Genomic DNA, 20,673 nt, shown 5'->3' with positions numbered 1-20,673 from the left:
TGCACCAAATCCATTTGTTAATATGCTTAAAAAGAAAAGGATAGCATATAAAGAGACATTACTTTCTTTTTTATGGTGGACAACAACAACATAAAGAGAGGTATCCATGCACCCAATAATGTTCCCATTCATTTCATCATGCTTTAGCAACAACAACATCAGTAGAAAATGCAACAAAGCCATAGTCCCTGCTCTGCCAAGGAGAATCAAACACTGCCTGAACAAAACAAAAAATATAATGGTTATATAGTTCTCCACATCTTAAAACATGAAAGAAACTTAGCTCAGTAATAAAACACAAAATGGGTTAGAAATCTCCATGGGTTACAAACAACTTTAAAAAGTTAGTGTATTATAGATTTGTTAACTTTTTTACCGTTTAGATTAAAACATAAATTATAATTATAAGTAATGCACATAAATCCCCACGAAAAAAAAACAACAAAAAAAAAAAGCATGAGTAGTTAGTACACATAGCGATAAAATAATTTGGAATTTGGAACTATCCTCCACATTAGTTTTTGAAGGCGCATAACTGACTAAAACAAATATAAGATTTAATCCAAGAAAAATGGGTAGTATACCATACCTCTACGTTTAAAACAAAAACTTGTGGGGTGCAAGTATCAAATAGTCGAATAGAAAGAACCAAAAAGATGAAGATACGAACTCCATCCAATATACCCAGTATAATTTAATTGTACTCAGCAGACTAAATACAAATTACGTATGAAAAAAAAAGAGTAAATGGAAGATAGATAGAACCTAGAATTCTCATTATGATAAAGCTTGGTAATTTTTTCACATGAGAAATATTAGTAGAAGTGATGAATTGAATCTTATTCAATAAATAATAAACAGTAGTGAATTATTAGTACAAGTGGTGAATTGAATCTTATTCAATAAATAATAAACAATAGTGAATAAATAAAAATATTCAATATTATTCACTAAATAATTCAAAAACATAATAATCAAATAGTCAATACACAGTAGTGATTAAAGCATTGGCAACGTTATATATACTATCCCGAACAGTAGTGATTAATACATTGAAAACCAAATACTATCCCAAAAATATAGAATTAAATTCAACATTCTGTACGATAAACACATAAAATTAGTTTACAGTTTTGTAGCGGTGAAATTAAAAGTTTTGAAAAGAAATGAAGGGAACCATAAAATAAAATATAAATTTGAACTTCGTGATTTCGAATACGCTTTTTGAAACATAAATTTGAGAGTTGCAAGTCTTGGATTTGGAACAATGCAAAAAACAAATGGATTTGGAAGTCGCTAAACAAATGGATTTGAAATTATAGTGATGATAACAAAAAGATAAGTGTATCTCCCCTCTTCCATGACGAACGAAGTGGTGGCCGAGCAATCAAAAGTTGAAGAGACCTTTGGACGGTATTATTTTCTGTTCGTGGGAAAATAGTTAAGACCTTCGACCTTGTGAGAAATAAAAAAGAACAGTTTTAGAAACCTGAAACGATGCGACAATTTGGAAAGTGGGAAACTGTTTAGGTTTAGTGTATAATTACATATATGCCCTTCTAATGAAAAGCAAAATTTGAATTGGCTGTCCAACTTTACGGTACCCTTGGGATTTAAAACTTTAGCCTAAAACCAAAAATACGGGAACTAATCGAAAAAGCTAGTATCCACTTTATATATAAGATTACTAGTATACTGCGTAGTAGTGGGGGCGTGAGCGGAGAGATTGAAAGGGCGTGGAGAGTGGAGAGGGAGAGGGGAGAGGGGAGAGGGGAGAGGGAGAGGAAGACGACGAGAATAGATGAGGACAGACAGAAACCAATCAAATGACATTTTGGCCACATAGCCCCCCCTTGCCCCAGAACGTTTATTATTATTATTATAATTTTTATAAAAAAAAAAAAAAAAAAAAAAAAAAAAACAAACAGGGTGTTATAGTAACTTTCTTAGAGTTACTATTAAACTTAATTTTTTTGGCTATTTATCGTTAATAGTTTTGAATTGATGAATGTTGATACATTTAATTTAGTTTAAATGTTCAATTTATATAAAATAAAATTATAAATATTAATTAATTTCCGCGTCTTTTGCCGCGTCTGCGTCCTACTTTTTTGAGATATAATCGAGTCGCTGTGTCAGTGTCCGCACGTCAGTGTCCATGCAACATAGGTAGGAATAGTTTCCACTAAAATCAACAAACAGGCTAAGATTATATACTATAGCTCTTCAGTAGGCACAGTAATATCATTAGTAATCAGATTTCTCTATGTATTATTTAGAAGGGACAAATAAGAATATCCCATTCAAAATCAAATCTATTTTATGTGCTTCAAGAAATAAATAACTTAAACAAAAGTGGAAAAGTAATCAAAATAAGGCAATTGAATAACAAAAGTGTACCTTTACATGGATCATGGATGTCAATGAAGATCCATATTCCACAAAATTGTTATTGCCACCAAATCTTGGTAAAAAACAAAATAGATTGGGCCAAAATATATGAAACGTTATTGCAGTTGGGCCAAAATGAGGACATGCAGAACCTCATGTAATCTTTAGCCTTTATCTTAAAAATCAATCATTCCAATGGCATGTAGATAAGAAGACAATCAGTTATATCAGTTGCTTCTTCACTCACCCTCTCAAAATGGTTACCTTGCAAACAGCTTCAACCTCTTCTTCTTATTCCATTTTCTTCCTTCTTTAAAACCAACTCGTCTCCTCAACCATTTTCTTAGACCCACTCCTCTTGTTCGTCCTTTTCTTGTTTCTGCTTCATCTGCAACTATTGAGTCAGTCAATGGAGCTGCTTCTGTCGTCTCGGAACCGAAGAATGAAGAGCAGACTCAATATGGTAGACAGTATTTCCCACTGGCTGCTGTTGGCCAAGTGAGTTTTTTTTTTTTTTAACTTTTGGCTTGTTTATAAGTACTGCAATTATTGATATTTTGTGAAATATGTGAATGCTTGGCTTGTTTTTGTTGGTGCACCTTTGAATATTTAGGCAATGTATGAATTGTGTAAGAAGAACTAGTGTTTTTATGTTATATATATAGGATGCAATTAAAACTGCACTATTGCTTGGAGCTGTTGACCGTGAGATTGGCGGGATTGCCATCTCTGGAAAGCGAGGAACTTCCAAGACAGTAATGGCGCGTGGGCGACATGTGGTTCTTCCACCAATTGAAGTAGTTGTTGGTTCATTTTCAAATGCCGATCCAACCTGCCCCCAGGAGTAAGGACACTGATTCAATTTAAAGTAGTTTTAGCATTCATATTCGACTAATAAACATGGGACGTAGACATCGACAATTCGACATAGCTTAATTCTGAATGCTTGAGGCATCTGAATGATCAATGTTAATCGATTTCATTTAGTAACAACAGCAGATATATTGTGATACTACATGAACGGCATTTTCATGATCTAAATGCTCACCTAGAGCTGGATGTAGAATTGTGCACTGGCATTATTTTGGTGGACACTAAATTTACTTTTTCAGTTGACAAGGCTACTCAAGCTGATTCCTACTGCTGAAATTGCTAAGTGGGAGAAGTGCCTGTTTAAAAATATCTCATATCTCATTCTCCTGCAAGCCAAAGGGTCTTAGTAGATTAGGTCATGTGCGTAATATCCATCAGGAGAATCTACAACTGCAACTAAAACAGCCTTAGACCTCACAAGTGACATTCACCATATTTTTTCATTTTTTGAATGCTTTGATGGCTTTAAATTAGTGCATTAGCTTAATATACCTCTGTAATTTCTGCTCATGTGTTTAATGTACTGTTGAAGATGGGAAGATGGTCTATCTGAAAAATTGGAATATGATGCTGCTGGAAATATGAAGACGACTATTGTGCGGTCTCCTTTTGTCCCGGTATTACTCATAAATTCATCTGATACGTTTGGATCCTAGATCTGTAGTTTTTCATAATACTATATTTACATTTGACTGCAGATTCTGCTTGCTGTCACAGAAGATAGACTTATTGGGTCAGTCGATGTCGAGGAATCTGTAAAGACAGGAACGACTGTGTTCCAACCAGGACTTCTTGCTGAAGCTCATAGAGGTGTTTTATATGTTGATGAGATAAACCTTCTAAATGAGGGTATCAGCAATTTACTGCTTAACGTTTTATCTGAGGGGGTTAACACCGTGGAAAGGGAGGGAATCAGCTTTCAGCACCCATGCAAGCCACTGCTCATTGCCACATATAATCCAGAGGAAGGTTCTGTACGTGAACACTTACTAGACCGCATTGCAATCAACTTGAGGTAAAAATGTCATTTATATTGGTGAATCACTCCAATTTTCACTTCCCACTTTATGGTTTAGTAGTCTGCATTTGCAATCAAGTACAATGATAGTGTTTTTTCATATCAAGAAAGATACTTCCTTTAAAAGTGTGAGGATACTTTGCGTGGATATTAGACATTCTAAAAAGATGTCACAGATGTATTATCTTTCTTAGTTTACCACCAATGAAACATTTCCTGTACAGCGCAGATCTTCCGATGAGTTTTGATGAGCGTGTTGCAGCTGTTGGCATTGCAACAAAATTTCAGGAGTGTAGCAATGAAGTCTTCAAAATGGTTGGGGAAGAAACGGATCTAGCTAGAACTCAGGTAGCTTTCCTGTAATACAAGAATCTTCTTATATATGTGCTTCAGTGCCTATATTTCCGTTCCATGCAATCGTAGAATAATGTTTAGGATTTGATTCCCAAAAGGATTCAATTCACTATTATGTATATGGTATATCTAAGAGTCATTTTAGCTTGTCATACTTGAATTGTTGCGGTGTGAGTGTTTGTCCAAGAGTTTTTCGTAATTTGCTCGCTCCTTGTTAAACCCACATCCCCTTTTCGTAGTTTTTCGTAATAGTACTTCTCTCTTTCTGCTGTTTTCTCTCTTGTTATAAGCATAGTTTTCATGTTGTGCACAGCAAAATAAGATATTTGACTACCTGCATCCGAGTCAATCCTAGAATAGAATCATATGCGCAAGTTCCGTAAATAACTTCTTTGTTGATTCTTCGATTTACTTCTGATGATTATTGATGCATGGGCATGGAAGCTTCTAATTATATTATTAGTAGTCTTATTAAGTTAGAAGACTTTGCTACTTGTTTTAGATCAAGGTTATTTAGTAAGGTTTCTATTTTGGCTTCTAAATAGAATTAGGAACAAGGTTAATTAGATAAAGGCATCTAGGCCTTCATTGTTAGTGGGTTATTATTGATTATTAATTCTTTGTGAATTGTTCTTCATGTTTGAAGGTTTAAACCCTAGATTTAGGTGTTTGATTTATTATATCTTATCGATGTTCATCCATTGTTGAAGCTTCCGCCAACAAGATACATCAATTATTCTACATGAAATATTTGTCTTATTATATAATTGAACCAGCATGAAGTGTAAGATCATTCTTAAGTCTTGAATGTAGCCATGACTTTGTTTGTCTTGGTGACTGATTAGTTTTTCTCATTAACTTTTCCTCATTACAATGAACATAAACAATACCTGGTTTTCTGGGTGGGCAGTTAACAGTTGAGTTATTTGTAATCTTTTAGTGGTGCAGATCATTTTGGCAAGGGAATACTTGAAAGATGTCAGTGTCAGCAGGGAGCAACTGAAATACCTGGTTATGGAAGCCCTGCGAGGTGGTTGCGAGGTTTATATGCTTGAATCTCTAATGATCCCTTTTCGAAGTTTTAATTCAAATTGGATTGTCATTTGAATGTTTTTAAATAATTAGCTAGAACTAATTAGTTAAACGTTTCCAATTTATTATCCTAGGTCTTACCTTCTCTGTATGGAAAAAGGAAGTTGCATAAACACCTTGTCTATCGTCTTGTTCAATACTTTGAATTTCCATACAGCTATACTTAGACATACAGCGGCAGAAACGTGTTACGAATATGTAGGTGATACGGTTACTAGGTTACTGTTTTTTTGTTCGTTTATCACCCATCAAAGGAATATCAATCAGGAAAAAGTCAGAAAAGGAATGCATATGAGAGTTAACCCTGCAGGCGGTAAACTGTAAATGTGTTATAGCAGAGTCCACATACCTAGGAATCTTGGGCACGTATCATTTTTATAAAAAGGTCCCTATGATAACTTCTATTGTGGGTCCAATGTGCCCATCATGGCCCACAGAACCTCACTACTACTGAACCTGATCATAACTGCATTTATTCTTTATGTTTTTACAAGACAGAAAATTATGACATCTTGTTGAAGATGAATTGTGGTGTTTAACTAATGTTCAACATGATATGTTGGTAAACATTTCTATTCTATTATGTAAATTGTAAAGAAAGATATGAAATGTTATTGTGTAAAGCTTATCATCTTTACAGGGGCACAGAGCATATCTTTATGCCGCCCGTGTTGCAAAATGCTTAGCTGCTCTAGGGGGATGCGAAAAAGTCAATGTGGATGACCTCAAGAAAGCTGTCAAGTATTAATGTTTTTTTTCTTATACATTGCACTCACACAAAACCTTTAGCCAATCATGGATATAGATGGAATGGACAACATAATTATTAGGCTACTGATTTTGAAAGTATATTGGACTTTCAAGCGATACCTGTGCTACTGACATGATGAGAACACAACTATTTTTTCGTAGTATCAAAATGCAGATGATGAATTTAGCTTTTTTCTTCTTTATTCACCCAACTACACAAATGTCCACATGTAGTAGGGGAAAAATATCTCGCTCTTCTAGCCACATATGCACACAAAATGAAGTGCACAGTGCAGGTTAAGTCAAACACAAAATTTCTTGTCTAATTTTTTTTCTCCCATGCAGGTATAGAGCTGGTCATTCTTCCTCGTTCAATGATCAACGAGAATCCACAAGAACAGCAAAATCAGCCGCCTCCACCCCCTCCTCCTCAAAATCAAGATTCTGCAGAGGACCAGAAAGAAGATGACCAGAGTGAGGAGGAAGATCAAGAGGTTTCTGCTAATCAAACGTGCACTTTCGCTGTTTTCTCTTTACATACTGCTTGATGAACCATTTGATTCTCTCCATGATCATTTTTTGATTATTTAGCTATTGTGGCCTCTCTCATATGAAACTTCAATTCCACTATGTAACGCAGCTCTGTTTATTAAAGTTATTACTCTTATCAGGACAATGAGAACGAAGAAAATGAACAACAGCAAGGCCAAATACCTGAGGAGTTTATCTTTGATGCTGAAGGCGGCCTTGTTGATGAGAAGCTTCTCTTTTTGGCACAACAAGCTCAGAAACGAAAGGGAAAAGCTGGACGGGCCAAGAATGTTATCTTTTCAGAGGATAGGGGGAGATACATCAAACCAATGCTTCCAAAGGTTGATTTTTTTATTTTTATTTATTTATATATATATTTTTTGTTTCATTAGTCTTGCTCCATTTCTGAAAATTATGCCCTTCCTGATATTTCGAAAAGAAAAAAAGGTTATGTACCCTCAATATCTTACTTCTCTTGATTGAGACTACATTAGTACTAATCACTTAGTTTCAACCTTCCTATGTCAACCTGATTCCTCTAAAACGCCTCTAGTCACAACCCAATATGATTAGCTAAGGGATCTTAGTCTAATATAGCTTAGCAGTAACATATGTATTAGAAATTAATTTGATTTATTAAGCTGGCCCCAAGGGTGTAGTTGCAGGAGTTGTGCATACGTATATTAAGTCCAGCACCCTCATAGTAATCATAAACTGTGCACCAACAATGTATATCGAAGGGATCATGGTAAAAACAGCAGGCACAAGACTGACCACATACACATTGCGGGCAAACAGTCTATGTGCATCCTTGCAGCTTCAGCATTATTGCTCGATAAATGAACAACAAAATCTTATTTATAGTGATAAAATTAGTCAAAGGATGTGGTCGAACCTTTGAACTGTATCTAAGTCATGTGTCCTTTGAACTATACAACAAGTATAGCAGTAAGTTCTGCTAAAAGTCTGATGTTTGCTCATGGCTTATATGTACGACTATTCCTACAATTTGATGGTCTGAACACTGAAAATACACAAAGAGATCACATGTGCATTGGCTTACTAATTGTGTATTCCTGGAATATAGAATTGAACATGGAAATTGGAGAGAAATCAAAGTTGCAAACTGAAAATTCCAGTTAATTTGAGTAAAGTGACTGTAGATAAATCTTAGACTTTTCATTTTCTCTACAGATTGCCTATTTTTCTGAACCTGCATTTTGGTCTTAATAGGGTCCAGTTAAGAGACTAGCTGTTGATGCAACTCTTAGAGCAGCTGCACCATATCAGAAGTTGCGAAGGGAGAAAGACACTCAAAAGATCAAGAGGGTATATGTAGAAAAATCTGATATGAGAGCTAAAAGAATGGCACTCAAAGCAGGAGCATTGGTAATATTTATATTCTTTACTACAACTAACCTTCTGCAGCTGTTCTTCTTTGAAGCTGATTGTACTGCTGTAATGAAGCAACATGTTTGTCAATGGTCGGGTTCTCTAGTTGGTTATTGCATAATTTGGATTGGTAATGGTATATTGCAATCTATAAGAACTTTAGTATAACGATAATGATTTAACTACAAGCAAAGGATTTAGTTATTAGTGCTGGAAAGATTATTCTCCTTCCATAAGTCCTTGTTTTTTTACCAGTGCTGAAATCAGATCTGAGATCTTTAATCCAGTATGAACCACTACCTACAACCCAATATAATATTATTAGCATCAGTAAGTGCAGATTATTTTGTTCTCTAAATATGCAGTTCATGGCAGGTGATATTTGTGGTTGATGCTAGTGGGAGCATGGCATTGAATCGAATGCAGAATGCAAAAGTTGCAGCACTTCAATTGCTCACAGAGAGCTATACAAGCAGAGATCAGGTGAATTCAAATTATCAATATGATCAATAAATTCTTGTAAAGAAAGTAGTGGTATTCTCCATGCTTATACTGCTAAATGGGGTGTGTATTTTGACTTTATTTGGCATGAAACTTGTGCATGAGATATGTATTGTACATTGGTACATCAACCAAGTAGACCAGTGCCTTAAATCTTCTGGGCTCCATAGTGCCTCTTTGATCTATATAGAGTCCAGAAAAGGTTTGGCAGGCTGATGATAGGTCTCAACCTTGAAAAGTAAAACCACTACTAAACTGAACTGGTTTTTTCTTTTATATTTTGCATTTTGGATATGGATAAACATGTGTTGGAGCAATGAATTCTGGAATAGTATGGTAGACAATTTGTAAAAATTGATGCAGAGCAAATTGCATGAGGATGTGGCATTTGATCCGTCTAAGTTCTAACACAAAATTGCAGAATATGGTACATTCTAACACCTGGGCCTGTCTAATGAATATGTGAGAAATACATTGCATGTTAGTTCTTGAGACTAAACCAGTCTGTCTACATATTACTAGTTTTTCTGTGTTTCTATGTTTGTTTTTATTTTTTTTCCCATGTGTGTGTGCATCTCACTGGAAATTTCATTTCCACCGAAAATGAAGCTTTTAAACTTTAGGTACTTCTTTAGTATTAGTTATAGCTCCAGATAGAGTTGCATGGGTACAAAACCCAGTTAGGACAATTATGCCAATCCTTCTTTTTCTTATGTATCAGTTATATACTTATATTTTACTCTCTAATTGTTAGCTATGAAGCACCGATACGTTCCTAAGGGTGAAGTATCCGTGTCCGATACGTGTCCGACACGGATACGCCCCGATATGCATCCGATACGTGTCGGATACGCGATTTGGAGTATCCGATTTTATAATTAATTTTTTAATTTCCGACACGCGGGGGATACACGGGGGACGGTAATCTCACACATACAAGAAATTTTTTTGGAACTTCAACAAAAAAAAAACAAGTGAAATAAAATCTAAGTTAAGAAGAGATGCAAGAGAAGAAAGATGAAGTGAATCCAAGTTATACATGTAAGTTGTTGCCTAATGTGTTTGAATTGGTCATTTTATAAAGTAGAATTGCCATTTTAATTTGAATTTGGTGAAAAATGCTCAATTATATAATATTTATATATATATTATTTAAACGTGTCCATGACGTATCCGTGTCCAATATTTTTGAAAAATGTCGTGTCTGCGTATCCGTGTCGTGTCATATCCGTGTCGCGTATCAGTATCCGTACTTCCTAGACTGTTAGCACTGATAATATGGCACAAGTTTCTATTATTCCATTTCGTGGGGATTCTGTAGAGGTTATTACCTCCATCTAGGTCAATTGCAATGGCCAGGAAACGTCTTGAGAGACTTCCATGTGGAGGAGGTTCTCCCCTAGCTCATGGTCTTACCACGGTAACCAGTTCTTAGAGATCCCTTGGTTTCTTCTATTGCTCATTGCTATATCGATAGCTGCATTCTTATATGATTCTTCTTACAACTGCTTCGGTTGTTAGGGTTGGGCTGAATATAGAGAAGAGTGGTGATGTTGGTCGGGTGATGATTGTTGTTTTAACTGATGGGCGTGCAAACATATCGCTTAAAAGGTCCACTGATCCTGAAGCTGTTGCTACTGCAGATACACCCAAACCTTCTTCGCAGGAATTAAAGGTAAGGCCTCACATCCCTAAGAAAATTAATATAACTTCTTGTTTATTTCGTAGCTCATATTTAAATAAACTGACTTGGTCGTATAATCTCAACAAAGGATGAAATTTTGGAAGTGGCCGGAAAATATACAAGTCAGGGATGTCTCTTCTTGTAATTGACACAGAAAACAAATTCGTTTCGACTGGCTTTGCCAAGGAAATTGCCAGAATTGCTCAAGGTAACGTTGATTAAGAACACTTTGTAAGATGACCCACCAGTGTTATGTTTATCATCTTTGAAGTATTTGTTTTGAAAAGTTTCATTAGAAAGGGGGTGTTTGGATCCTATTTATTTATTTATTGCCAAAAATTGTTTATTAGGGAAAAAACATTTTTTGAAAAAATAAATGCAGTCCAAAAACTCGATTTATGATAATTAGGTTAAAAAACTGTTTTTATTTGAGGGAAACACTGTGAGCGCTAAAGCAAATTAACTGCCCGATGTTTTAGAATTTAGACTTTAGTATTTTACTAGTTCTTTAGCCTGTGCGTTGCACAGGCTAATCTATTTGGATTGGTAGAGTTTAAATTTAAGAAAGTAGATAAGAGTAACAACATATATAGAAGTGTAGAGTTTAAATTTTGTACTGTTATTCTTGATCCAGCCATCGTGATTTCATCAAGAACATGACTCCGGTACTTCATAGTCTAATTGCATTTGTACTCATTGACTCAACCCCCGGAGGTTTTGAACTGGTATATCCAAGGATGGTCCGACTCATAAGTAATTTCTTGACTTATAACGGTAGTCCACATGCATCTCCTTCTCCCTTTCTCTCTTTCGTTTTTGCCACTCCCTCTAGCAGTCTTCATATCATGTGACTAAAAGTTTGTAATAAAACAGACATCTTATGGAATTCAAGGCATAAAGGGTCGATGAGATCTTTGCATTTGATATACCCGGAATCCTAGATTATTATAAAAACACGCCAATCGAGAAGCACGGGGTTAAACCGCAATTTTTTTCATAGACCCAATGAAGATTTTCGCAAACAGATTATAACTATAACCCCTAGATAAGAGTAACAGATATAGAAGTGTAAAGAGTATATATTATATACTAAGCCATCTGAATTCTTGTATAGAGTAAAGAATTAGATGGTATACAGGCAACATAGATGAAGTATATATTGCGTACTAAGCCATTTGAACTTAAAGTTTGAGTCAATATGTCAAATTCTTATCTTGAGAAAAGACTTGGATGTTATCTGACAACAACGGTTGAAAGTATATGAGGCAAACAAAATAATGGCTCGTGATCAAAGTTATTTATAGTTTCTGATTCGGTAATAAATATTGTCATTAAACATTAGAGTTGTTTGATTTTTGTTAGATAGAAATACACTGGAAAGGAGGAGGATAAGGATTTGTTCTAAAAATAAGGGAAGAGGATAAGGAGCCAAGCTCATATCTAAACTTTGCAGAAAACGAAAGAGGCCAGTTTGCCTCAAACACAACATGAATATAATTCTGACCTTCTAAGCCCTAGTTGCAAGTCTGCAACCTAACGCCCTGTCATATATTAGAGTCCATTCCACGATCTAAATGCAGGATGAAAAGGGAATCTCAATCCCATTTGTATTAGAGTTTCAATTTAAACAGCATATGCGTGCCACCCCTAGTATTATTCATCTATTATTACAAATATTATACTAAAAGAAGTCAAAATAAAATAACTTATATAGATAAGACAGTACACTCCTAGCCAACTTCCACAGTTATCCGACTATCATCAATTTTACTTCTACAAACAGAACAATTTAATTTTGCTTAGTAAGTGATATGTTTATGTTGTAGCTGGTCTTGAAAACTTTGATATCATACTTACTTTATAAGTTGTCCTCTTTATTCTCTTTGACTTGTAGGTCAAGGTAGAGCGATCATTAGGAGCATCATTTGTATCAAACTATAAAAAAAAACATCAGAATCATTTAATTTAAATGTAATACGGTGGGGAAATCATATTATAATATTAAAGTGTCATATAAGTAAAGTTAAAAGGTATCTTTGTATTTGTTTTGTGAGAGTTTACCATCTTGGAAATCAAGACGTTTTCTTCCGAGCAATCATTGTCTTGTTGATCAATAACTATTTGATCTTGCAATACATAACAATTAAGTGTACTTTACAAAGAAAAATTACCTTTTACGCATAATAGTAAGTGAGTCGGATACTAAACCTTTTGGACATTCTCATGTATGCCACCAATCTAGATTCTTTAAGGCGAAGAGGCGCGTTCATTTTGGAAGGGCAACGGATAGCGGCCACATATGGCATAATAGAAATGTCCAGAATCTGTGTGGGCTACATAAGGGGACGCTGAATGTAGCCCATTAGAAGTAACTAAATTATATGCTGCTGCTGAAATGTTTCGTCAAATCATCAGCCCGAATAATAATAAGTGCTATTGGGGGAACAAAAACATAGATATAATGAACCTGAATAATAATAATAAGTGCTATTGGGGAACAAAAACATAGATATAATGAAGAGGTAGCCGTAAACTAAAAAAAAAAAACATTTATTTTAATATATTCTATCGAACAATATAAACAACTAATCTGGAAATGAGTTACATTGTTTTTAAACAGTATATTATATTGTTGATTTCTTTAACGACCAATATACGTAATCTGCATAGATTGCATTAGTTTACCACCGCTTATATGTTAAGATCTTAATGTATATAAGGTCAACAATAGTCACACTATATATAGGAGTATGAGAGAGATGATTGTCCTTGGAATATGTAGAAATAGTCCCACCATCCTTGCATACCTGCATATATATACATATATGGAAACAACCAAGCTTAATTTAAGTTGGAAAAGTGGGCATTAGATGTCTTTATACTCAATTTTAATGATAGTTTAGGGAGAAATGCGAGAATCATTAAAAGTAATAGTACACTTGTTAAATGCTCATAAAGAATTGATATTTTTATTTTGTAAATCTAGTTGCCACTGTACCCAAGTAATTTCTGGGTTGCCTACGTACCTAGGGGATTAACTGTCACCCCACTTACGGATCAAGCGACACGTAGTTCTTTTATCATACAACTAATATGGTTACAAAGTTCATGTAGATGTAACGGCTCGAATTAGTTAGTTCCATGTAGAAATTCTGATGTGAATCCAAGATAGCTCCCTATTCCACTCCTTCAAGTAGTAGTCGGCATCGTGCATCGACCCTTTGAAAGTGTGTTCACAAATGGGTATGAGTCGACGTGTTTTCATAACTCCTGTTGCATTTAACGTTGGCCGAGAAGAAATAGAATCTTTAATCATCATCTGTAAATAACTGAAAAATTTGCACATCATAATAAGCTATGTAGAAGAGAATCATAATATCATTTACAGGGAACAGATACATCTAGGGTTGGTAAGATGAGTAAAATCAAAACAAATTTACCTGATACTGTGCATTTATTTCCATCACATAAGATTCGATACAATTGCAACAAATGAGCGATGGTGTAAAAGTATATCCAAAGTCTTTGTTTGTTTGATTTCCAAAGCCGGCTGAAATTGCATTCAGTCACCAGACTGTAGGAATACTGCGTAGATAAGCAATGCACAGAAAAACATATTAAAGTTTATTAAAGTTTTTCTCCGTAGCGTGTAATGAGACTAAACAATCTATAAGCAATTACTATTTAAGAAACAGTTAAATAATTCATATCAAAATTGTTATTATATACATAAACCAATAACTAAATGTAGCTCATTTTTTAAATTCTTTTTTCATAGTGAAAACTGAAACAGTGGTTTTTTTTTATAAGGACCATCGACAAAAGTGATAAATGACATACACAATTATAATGGAATGTTCTACTCTAAACGTTGATACCTCTAAACCAAGGCAGAGAGCATGTATTCAATAAGAATTAAAATTTTAGACTATCGCAGAAAGAATACTGCGAGCTAGAACTAATTGTGAGACACCAATTGAAGTCGCCGATAATTGAATGAATGCAACAATCTTTACATTAAAACCACCATTGTCACCGGGTAGCGGTTGCTGAAGAGCCTCATGGTGCATTTCGACTGACTTAACTTCATTGGTCTATCCAATAGTGCCAAAGGTGATAACCATACCGGGGTTTGATCAAACCAAAGGCCGACATGACCAACCGACCACGGTTCAATACTACCAATCTTGTAAACATCTTTGAAGTGGGAGACATAGTGGCTTGTCCGTGGGTCTCTTGGGTTCGAGATCAAGTCAAGTGCCTCAAGGAGGGATGAGCCCTTGGAACAATCAAGGTTGGTAGACCTTTCAATCATGTTGTCAATCTCAAAATCGAGATGGGAACAAAGGGTATTTCATCGTATTGTACTCAACCTTGTTGGGGGTAGGTAGAGACTCTCGTGAAATAAGATCCGATTAACCACAGAGGAGAATTCCTCCATTTTTGTTTATCCAATGTGTTCTTGTAATATGTTTTCTTAGCCTATTAGGATGTATATATAGTTCAAACTTCAAAGTACCTAACCCTTGGTTAAACAAATGAAGGAATATCAAAGCTTTAGGATTGGGCGATGGAAATTTGCAAGGCGTTGGCCTATTTATAAGCTGCAAGCACCAAGCTCTGGACACCTGGTTAGTTAATGTATCAAGTTCAGGTTGGCACTATTGGACACCTGGCATTGGCTATAGGATTGGCCTATTTATGTATATACTTAATGCTCTGTTTGGTTCGGTGTACCGACTTGCAAATGACAAATAGTTGCAAATGGCATGTGATTGTATTGCATCTGATTGCATTGCATCCAATTTACTTGTGTTTGGTAAACCCAAGACAAAAGGATGTAAAATTGGTTATATTATCCCACTACTTTTTTTCACATCTTATAAAGTTAGTTATATTATCTCACTACTTTTTTTCACATCTTAAATAAGAGAAAGCACATCTATTGTGTTTGCATCTATTTACACAACTTTTTTGGCTGCAAGTGGATGTCATGAAAACTACTTATATAGTGCATATAATTGCAACTTGTTGCATCAACCGCCTATTTGCATTTTGCTACCAAACACTGTTTTGTGGGCGGTTACATGGAATTAGGTGCAATTGCATGTAAATACATTGAACCAAACAGAGCATTAAAAGTCTAACAAAATGCTAATTAATATCAAACGCAGTTCACCTGCATTCACAATATATTAATTAATAAACTATTTATTTTGTTTTTGAGAAACTATAGTTTCACTAAATTATCAAACTAAAATATAAAGCGGAAAGCAATGTTACATTGATTATTAACTAAGAACTAAAAATGAATATATACAAATTAAATTACCTCGTGAGCTTGAGAAACAGGGAAAGCAGCCGTGAGTGATTCAGAAAGAGCTAGAGAATCACAACAAATCCAATTTGTAGGCTGAAGAAGCAGTGACCGTGAAACCAACAACGCTTTTCTGATGGACCCAACCAAACTTGGAGAACTTCTCTCTCTTTCAATCCCAACACCCTTCAACTTCTCTCGTGAGATGGATCTGTCCATTTTTGGGAAATTTGAAGTCGATATGAGCGAGAAAAAGCTCTGTGATTGAATTTTGAAGATGTGGGGCATCTCGAAGTGAGTTTAAGATCTATTCTAGTGCATTAACCTTCCATTTTAAGAACAGAAAGTTTATGGTTTTAGAAGATTTCTATGAAGTGTATGAGCTTTATACATGTTACACATTGCCTCATCATACATGTGGGTGACAACAGTTCAGTCGTTTCAAAGGCCCAGACTTCTATAGCTTTCTCATCCACATAATTGTGGGAATCTTGTGTAGATAAGCAATGTTAAATAAAATATATATATATATATATATATATATATATATATATATATATATATATATATATATATTAAAGTTTTTCTCCATATCGTGAAATGAGACTAAACAATCGAGAAGCAATTACTATTTAAGAAACAGTTAAATAATTCATATCAAAATTGTCATTATATACATAAACCAATAACTAAATGTAGCTCATTTTTTAAAATCTTTTTTTTCAGTAGTAAAAACTAAAAACAGCGTTTGTTTTGTTATAAGGACCATCGGCAAATCAATCATGTTGTCAACATCAAAATTAGAGATGGGAACAAAGGGTATTTCATCGGGGCTTTACTCAACCTTGTTAAGGTAGTTAGAGACTCGTGAAAATTTCCCCATACCAAGCCTTAGAAGAGTAGTGGCGGGAATATTTAATTGGTTTGAAGTGTTGACTCGTGTTGCTTATGTCATTCTTTGTATAGAGGTTGGGTGGGTTCTATCCGTTGATCACGATATATGCTTGCGAAGGCTGCGATAATTACGTATTGAATAAGATTTTTATGGTGCTTCCTCGAGCACTTAAGGAACTATAGATCAAGTAGTTGCTTATTATATGGGACTATTTTTTTGTCTTAAAAGGTGACTCATCTTTAGGTGGTGGTCTGTGGAGATGTTTCCTATTGCTCTAGTGATGTTTAGATGGTAGCACTAACTATATCGAAAAGCTAACGTAAACCCTCGAACTAAAGTAACTTGTTTATGACGCGTTAAGTAAGCATGTAACATATATAAAATGGAAGGCGAAGTCAAAGCCTATGTTTATCATTTTAACACGATAAATCCTAGCCACCGCTAACATATTGGATGAAATATAAAAAGGACGATGCTTCTGAGCTGAAGCAAGATAACCAGAGTTTAGCGATTCTTACCTGAAGCTTTACTGGATCAGGGACTGAGTTATCAATTATGCCAACTGAACCCTTGATCCTGAACTGCTCCCAAAGTTGGTAAAGTACCAACATATCTGCAAACAACATGATTACAATGTGAAACGTATATACCACAGCTTATAAATTGAGCCATAATTAACAATCACTATAGACAAAGGAATAGAGGATTCGGGATGTCTTCTAGACACTATGCAGTAGAGGTGCTTGTCCATCCAAAGAAAGTGTTTGTCAATGACAACACCACCTTTTCTGATTCTCAGTTCTCACGCATCTTTGAAATGACAACACCACCAATGTTGTTGTTTTTTTCATTTATAAGTTTGTAATTTCTTCTCATTTCTATGTTTCTACCCGGTAATGGATGAGGCCCCATCATCAGTTTATATAATTTATACAGCAAGGCAATGGATCTACGTACGATATTAAGAAATATAAGGAGACATGTAAACCCCCTTATAAGATTTTTAGCATTGGATTAAGTGGATGTTGTGAGCACATCTCGAAATTCCCAAGCTTCCCAACACCACACTTTCTCTATGGCCACTTTGAGTTTCTCGTTTAGCCAAGGAACTTCTATTCTGAACCAAGACCTTTTGCAATACATTCGACTATTACCCGCAACCATTCAACTTAAATTCAAAGTTGTCAGACTTCACCACAAAACCTACAAATATGTAAATTTCTTACCTGCATAAAAATGTCAATGCAACTCAAAGACTCCGCAAGAATAGAAACTGCCAGGGGGGGGGGGGTGTCTTGGCACTGTGATAGTATAATTCGGGCTGCGAATGTACATATATTAGCATACATCAGTTTAATGGAGGGGGAAAAACATTATATTAGCTCCAACTGGAAAAAACTTAACAGAGGCGAAAAACATCATAAGTCTTATAGCATAAGATAAGAAACAAAGATGTTATAACATTAGGATTTTGATAGAGCTAATATTAGTAGTAACAAATAAAAATTTACACTGCATGATTGTCATTTATGTTCTAATAGATATAAAGATAACAAAAAAGTGTCATAGCATAGAAATCAGAACCGTTGCACAATATCCAGGATCCTACGATAAGATGTAGCCTACATTAACATAGTTACATAGATATGAAACGAAATCTTACATCAGGACGGTGATTCAACAATGTTTGAAATGCTTCATGCTTTCCAACACTCGTTGCGCTCTGTATAGGCGTTTCGAGACTTGAGACAATGTTCACCTCAGAACCTCTCAAAAGTAGTAGTTCGAATAACTGGTTGCCTCCTGTGATAATACCAACCCAAGTTAGTGATTCAAAGCAATAAAGAACATCCATTGAAACAGAAAAATTGGCAAAGGAAAAAAAACCTCTTTCAGCAACATAGTGCAATGGAGTAAAGACTGCATCATCTGTTGTATTAGGATTGGCCCCCTTATCTATAAAGTAAAGTGAAGTGGCCAAAAGCGAATTTTATACCTTTGAGAATATTATGGGAGCCCACATAAAAGAAAAGAAATTGGATTGTATTCACAAATGTGAGGGTTGTGACTGATCAGCGTCGGCATCAGACCCAGAATCTGTTATAAAGAAAACCCATGATAATTTCACTGTTTAAAAATAATAGCACTGTTTAGACCAAGAAGCTCGTAATAGCAATATTTAAAAATAATTTAACTATTTCTAAAGCGTTACCTGTAGGCAAATTATTTAAAATCTCTCTGTAAACAATATTTTTTGTATAACCTAGTTTTTCACCGTCAGGGTGATTGATCAAAATTTTAAGTCCATCAGCAGACGACGTCCGTGATACAGGGACATATAACTGGCCGTGTGAAAAGACAGGTTTTGACAAATAAACTCCAACATATCTCAAAGTTTGACCCTGGCTCTTGTTTATCGTCATCGCAAAACATATCTTAACTAGAAATTGTAGACGTCTCAAAGTAAAAGGCCAGCTCGAATCAGATGAAGACAACACTATGATCGGGATCGGTTCCCTATTTACAATGTGGCTACCAGTTAAGATTTCTGCCTCAAAAGCTATCCTTCCTAAAATGGTAACAATCATCCTAGTGCCATTACAAAGTCCTCTGCTCGGGTTTAAATTTCTAAGCAACATAATCGGCACTCCAACTTTTAGCCGAAGAACATGTGTTGGCATACCAGACATTTCCAAAGTGTTAAGAAATTCAGTAGGATACCAAATATCCTGATTTTCAGTTGGCATGGAATCTGAACTAATCGAGTCAGCACTCAAATACGTATGTGAATCTCCAGGTATGAGAGAAATAACATGAGCATTTATGTCATCTACAATCTGATTTGTCGTAGTCAGGATGCATCTATTTTGCAAATAGTCAATATGTTTATATTACTGTTTCAAATCTTCATAGATGGTTGAGACTATCTACTTAATAGGATCAGGACTGCAAGGAATAAGATATCTATCTGGTATTTTAATCCAACATGGTTCATCCTCATCCTCAAACATCCGAATTGCAGGCAACTTCCCTTCTCCAAGTCTCAATATCCATTCTCTGAACTCTTGCATCGACTCCGCGCCAACACTGTCAATCTCGGTATCTCTTAATCTCATATTAGTGGTTAATGTATAAACTCGGCAGTGCTCCCAAATGTATGATCTATTTACTGATGCTCCAACAATTGTTTCTCGGGTTCCACCCCTAACCACAGGAAGAACTTGTCTGAAATCTCCTCCAAAAGCAACTGTTATCCCGCCAAAAAGCCTATTTTCTGAATTAGGATTTATTCCACGCATCAAGTCTCTTAAAGTTCTATCAACTGCCTCAAAAGAATTCCTATGGTTTAAAGGAGCTTCATCCCATATTATGAGGCTAGCTTTTTGTATTAGGCGAGCTAATTGTGACTTAACTGGAATGTTGCAACATGAATCATCATCAGCTATGACCGGAATTTTAAACCTTGAATGTGCAGTTCTTCCCCCAGGTAATAAAAGAGAAGCTATCCCCGAGGACGCCACCACCAGAACTATTTCTCCTTCAGAACGTAACCTTGATATTATTGTCTTCCACAAATAAGTTTTTCCGGTTCCTCCACTCCCATAGACAAAAAAAACCTCTCCTTTTTTCGAATGAACAGCTTCAACGACAACATCGAAAATAATATTTTGGTGAGTATTAAGCCCACTGTGTAACCGAGAAAAATCAGATGCAAGAAGATCTCTGTCAAAACACAGTTCCTCTCTCAACAAACTATTACGCGGGTGTTGATAGGATGAAGAATCCAGTGATGGCATGCAGAAGTCTTTCAGCTTTTTTCCATGGCCGCTCAGAATTCTTTCAATATCTCTCAATGCTAAATTTTTAATTTCAGC

General features: G+C 35.3%; 2 protein-coding genes and 2 long non-coding RNA genes across 7 annotated transcripts; 1 reads left to right on the top strand and 3 right to left on the bottom strand.

Moving 5' to 3' along the window:
• Positions 1-2,601: 2,601 nt before the first annotated feature.
• On the top strand, positions 2,602-10,976 carry LOC147487494 (magnesium-chelatase subunit ChlD, chloroplastic-like; the record flags this gene model as incomplete). The annotated part of the gene is made up of 14 exons (XM_086570826.1): positions 2,602-2,889; positions 3,057-3,235; positions 3,797-3,881; positions 3,963-4,279; positions 4,507-4,630; positions 5,585-5,677; positions 6,369-6,466; positions 6,828-6,972; positions 7,150-7,350; positions 8,243-8,398; positions 8,777-8,884; positions 10,224-10,322; positions 10,424-10,577; positions 10,675-10,976. Coding segments are annotated over 13 exons (1,923 nt in total), but the record flags the coding sequence as incomplete, so codon positions are not given.
• Positions 10,977-11,786: 810 nt separating this feature from the next.
• Positions 11,787-13,775, bottom strand: LOC147487493 (uncharacterized). Its single transcript, XR_015201105.1, has 2 exons — positions 12,444-13,775; positions 11,787-12,359 (listed from the first exon to the last, which is right to left on the bottom strand). It is a non-coding gene; the product is annotated as an uncharacterized LOC147487493 (long non-coding RNA).
• A 19-nt stretch (positions 13,776-13,794) lies between these two features.
• LOC147487492 (uncharacterized) lies at positions 13,795-15,998 on the bottom strand. The gene is made up of 3 exons (XR_015201104.1): positions 15,919-15,998; positions 14,027-14,171; positions 13,795-13,915 (listed from the first exon to the last, which is right to left on the bottom strand). It is a non-coding gene; the product is annotated as an uncharacterized LOC147487492 (long non-coding RNA).
• A 1,322-nt stretch (positions 15,999-17,320) lies between these two features.
• Positions 17,321-20,462, bottom strand: LOC147487491 (uncharacterized). 4 transcript variants are annotated; one of them, XM_086570827.1, is made up of 5 exons: positions 19,011-20,462; positions 18,850-18,895; positions 18,686-18,754; positions 18,462-18,601; positions 17,321-17,411 (listed from the first exon to the last, which is right to left on the bottom strand). In XM_086570827.1, the coding sequence occupies exons 2-5, from the start codon at positions 18,881-18,883 to the stop codon at positions 17,352-17,354; spliced, it is 303 nt and encodes a 100-aa protein (XP_086426953.1). In that variant the 5' UTR covers positions 18,884-18,895; positions 19,011-20,462; the 3' UTR covers positions 17,321-17,351. The 4 variants fall into 4 exon arrangements, 1 of the variants encoding a protein (XP_086426953.1); XR_015201101.1 differs by lacking the exon at positions 17,321-17,411 and adding an exon at positions 18,022-18,119 and having other exon boundaries at positions 19,011-20,461; XR_015201103.1 differs by lacking the exon at positions 17,321-17,411 and adding an exon at positions 18,022-18,119 and having other exon boundaries at positions 18,462-18,598; positions 19,011-20,461.
• Between the last annotated feature and the right edge of the window lie 211 nt (positions 20,463-20,673).

The sequence above is a fragment of the Coptis chinensis genome, chromosome 7 (genome assembly GCF_015680905.1).
Source record: "Coptis chinensis isolate HL-2020 chromosome 7, ASM1568090v1, whole genome shotgun sequence".
Taxonomy (NCBI): Eukaryota; Viridiplantae; Streptophyta; class Magnoliopsida; order Ranunculales; family Ranunculaceae; genus Coptis; species Coptis chinensis.
This window is presented reverse-complemented; position numbering and strand designations above follow the sequence as displayed.

What these genes read in the sequence shown, in the direction of transcription:
- LOC147487491 (XM_086570827.1), bottom strand. Translation starts at nt 18,883, where the DNA reads ATGCCGACGCTGATCAGTCACAACCCTCACATTT. An exon ending in GCACTATGTTGCTGAAAGAG is followed by an intron (nt 18,602 to 18,685) that starts GTTTTTTTTCCT and finishes GTATTATCACAG; the next exon opens with GAGGCAACCAGTTATTCGAA. An exon ending in TGTTGAATCACCGTCCTGAT is followed by an intron (nt 17,412 to 18,461) that starts GTAAGATTTCGT and finishes TGTTGTTTGCAG; the next exon opens with ATATGTTGGTACTTTACCAA.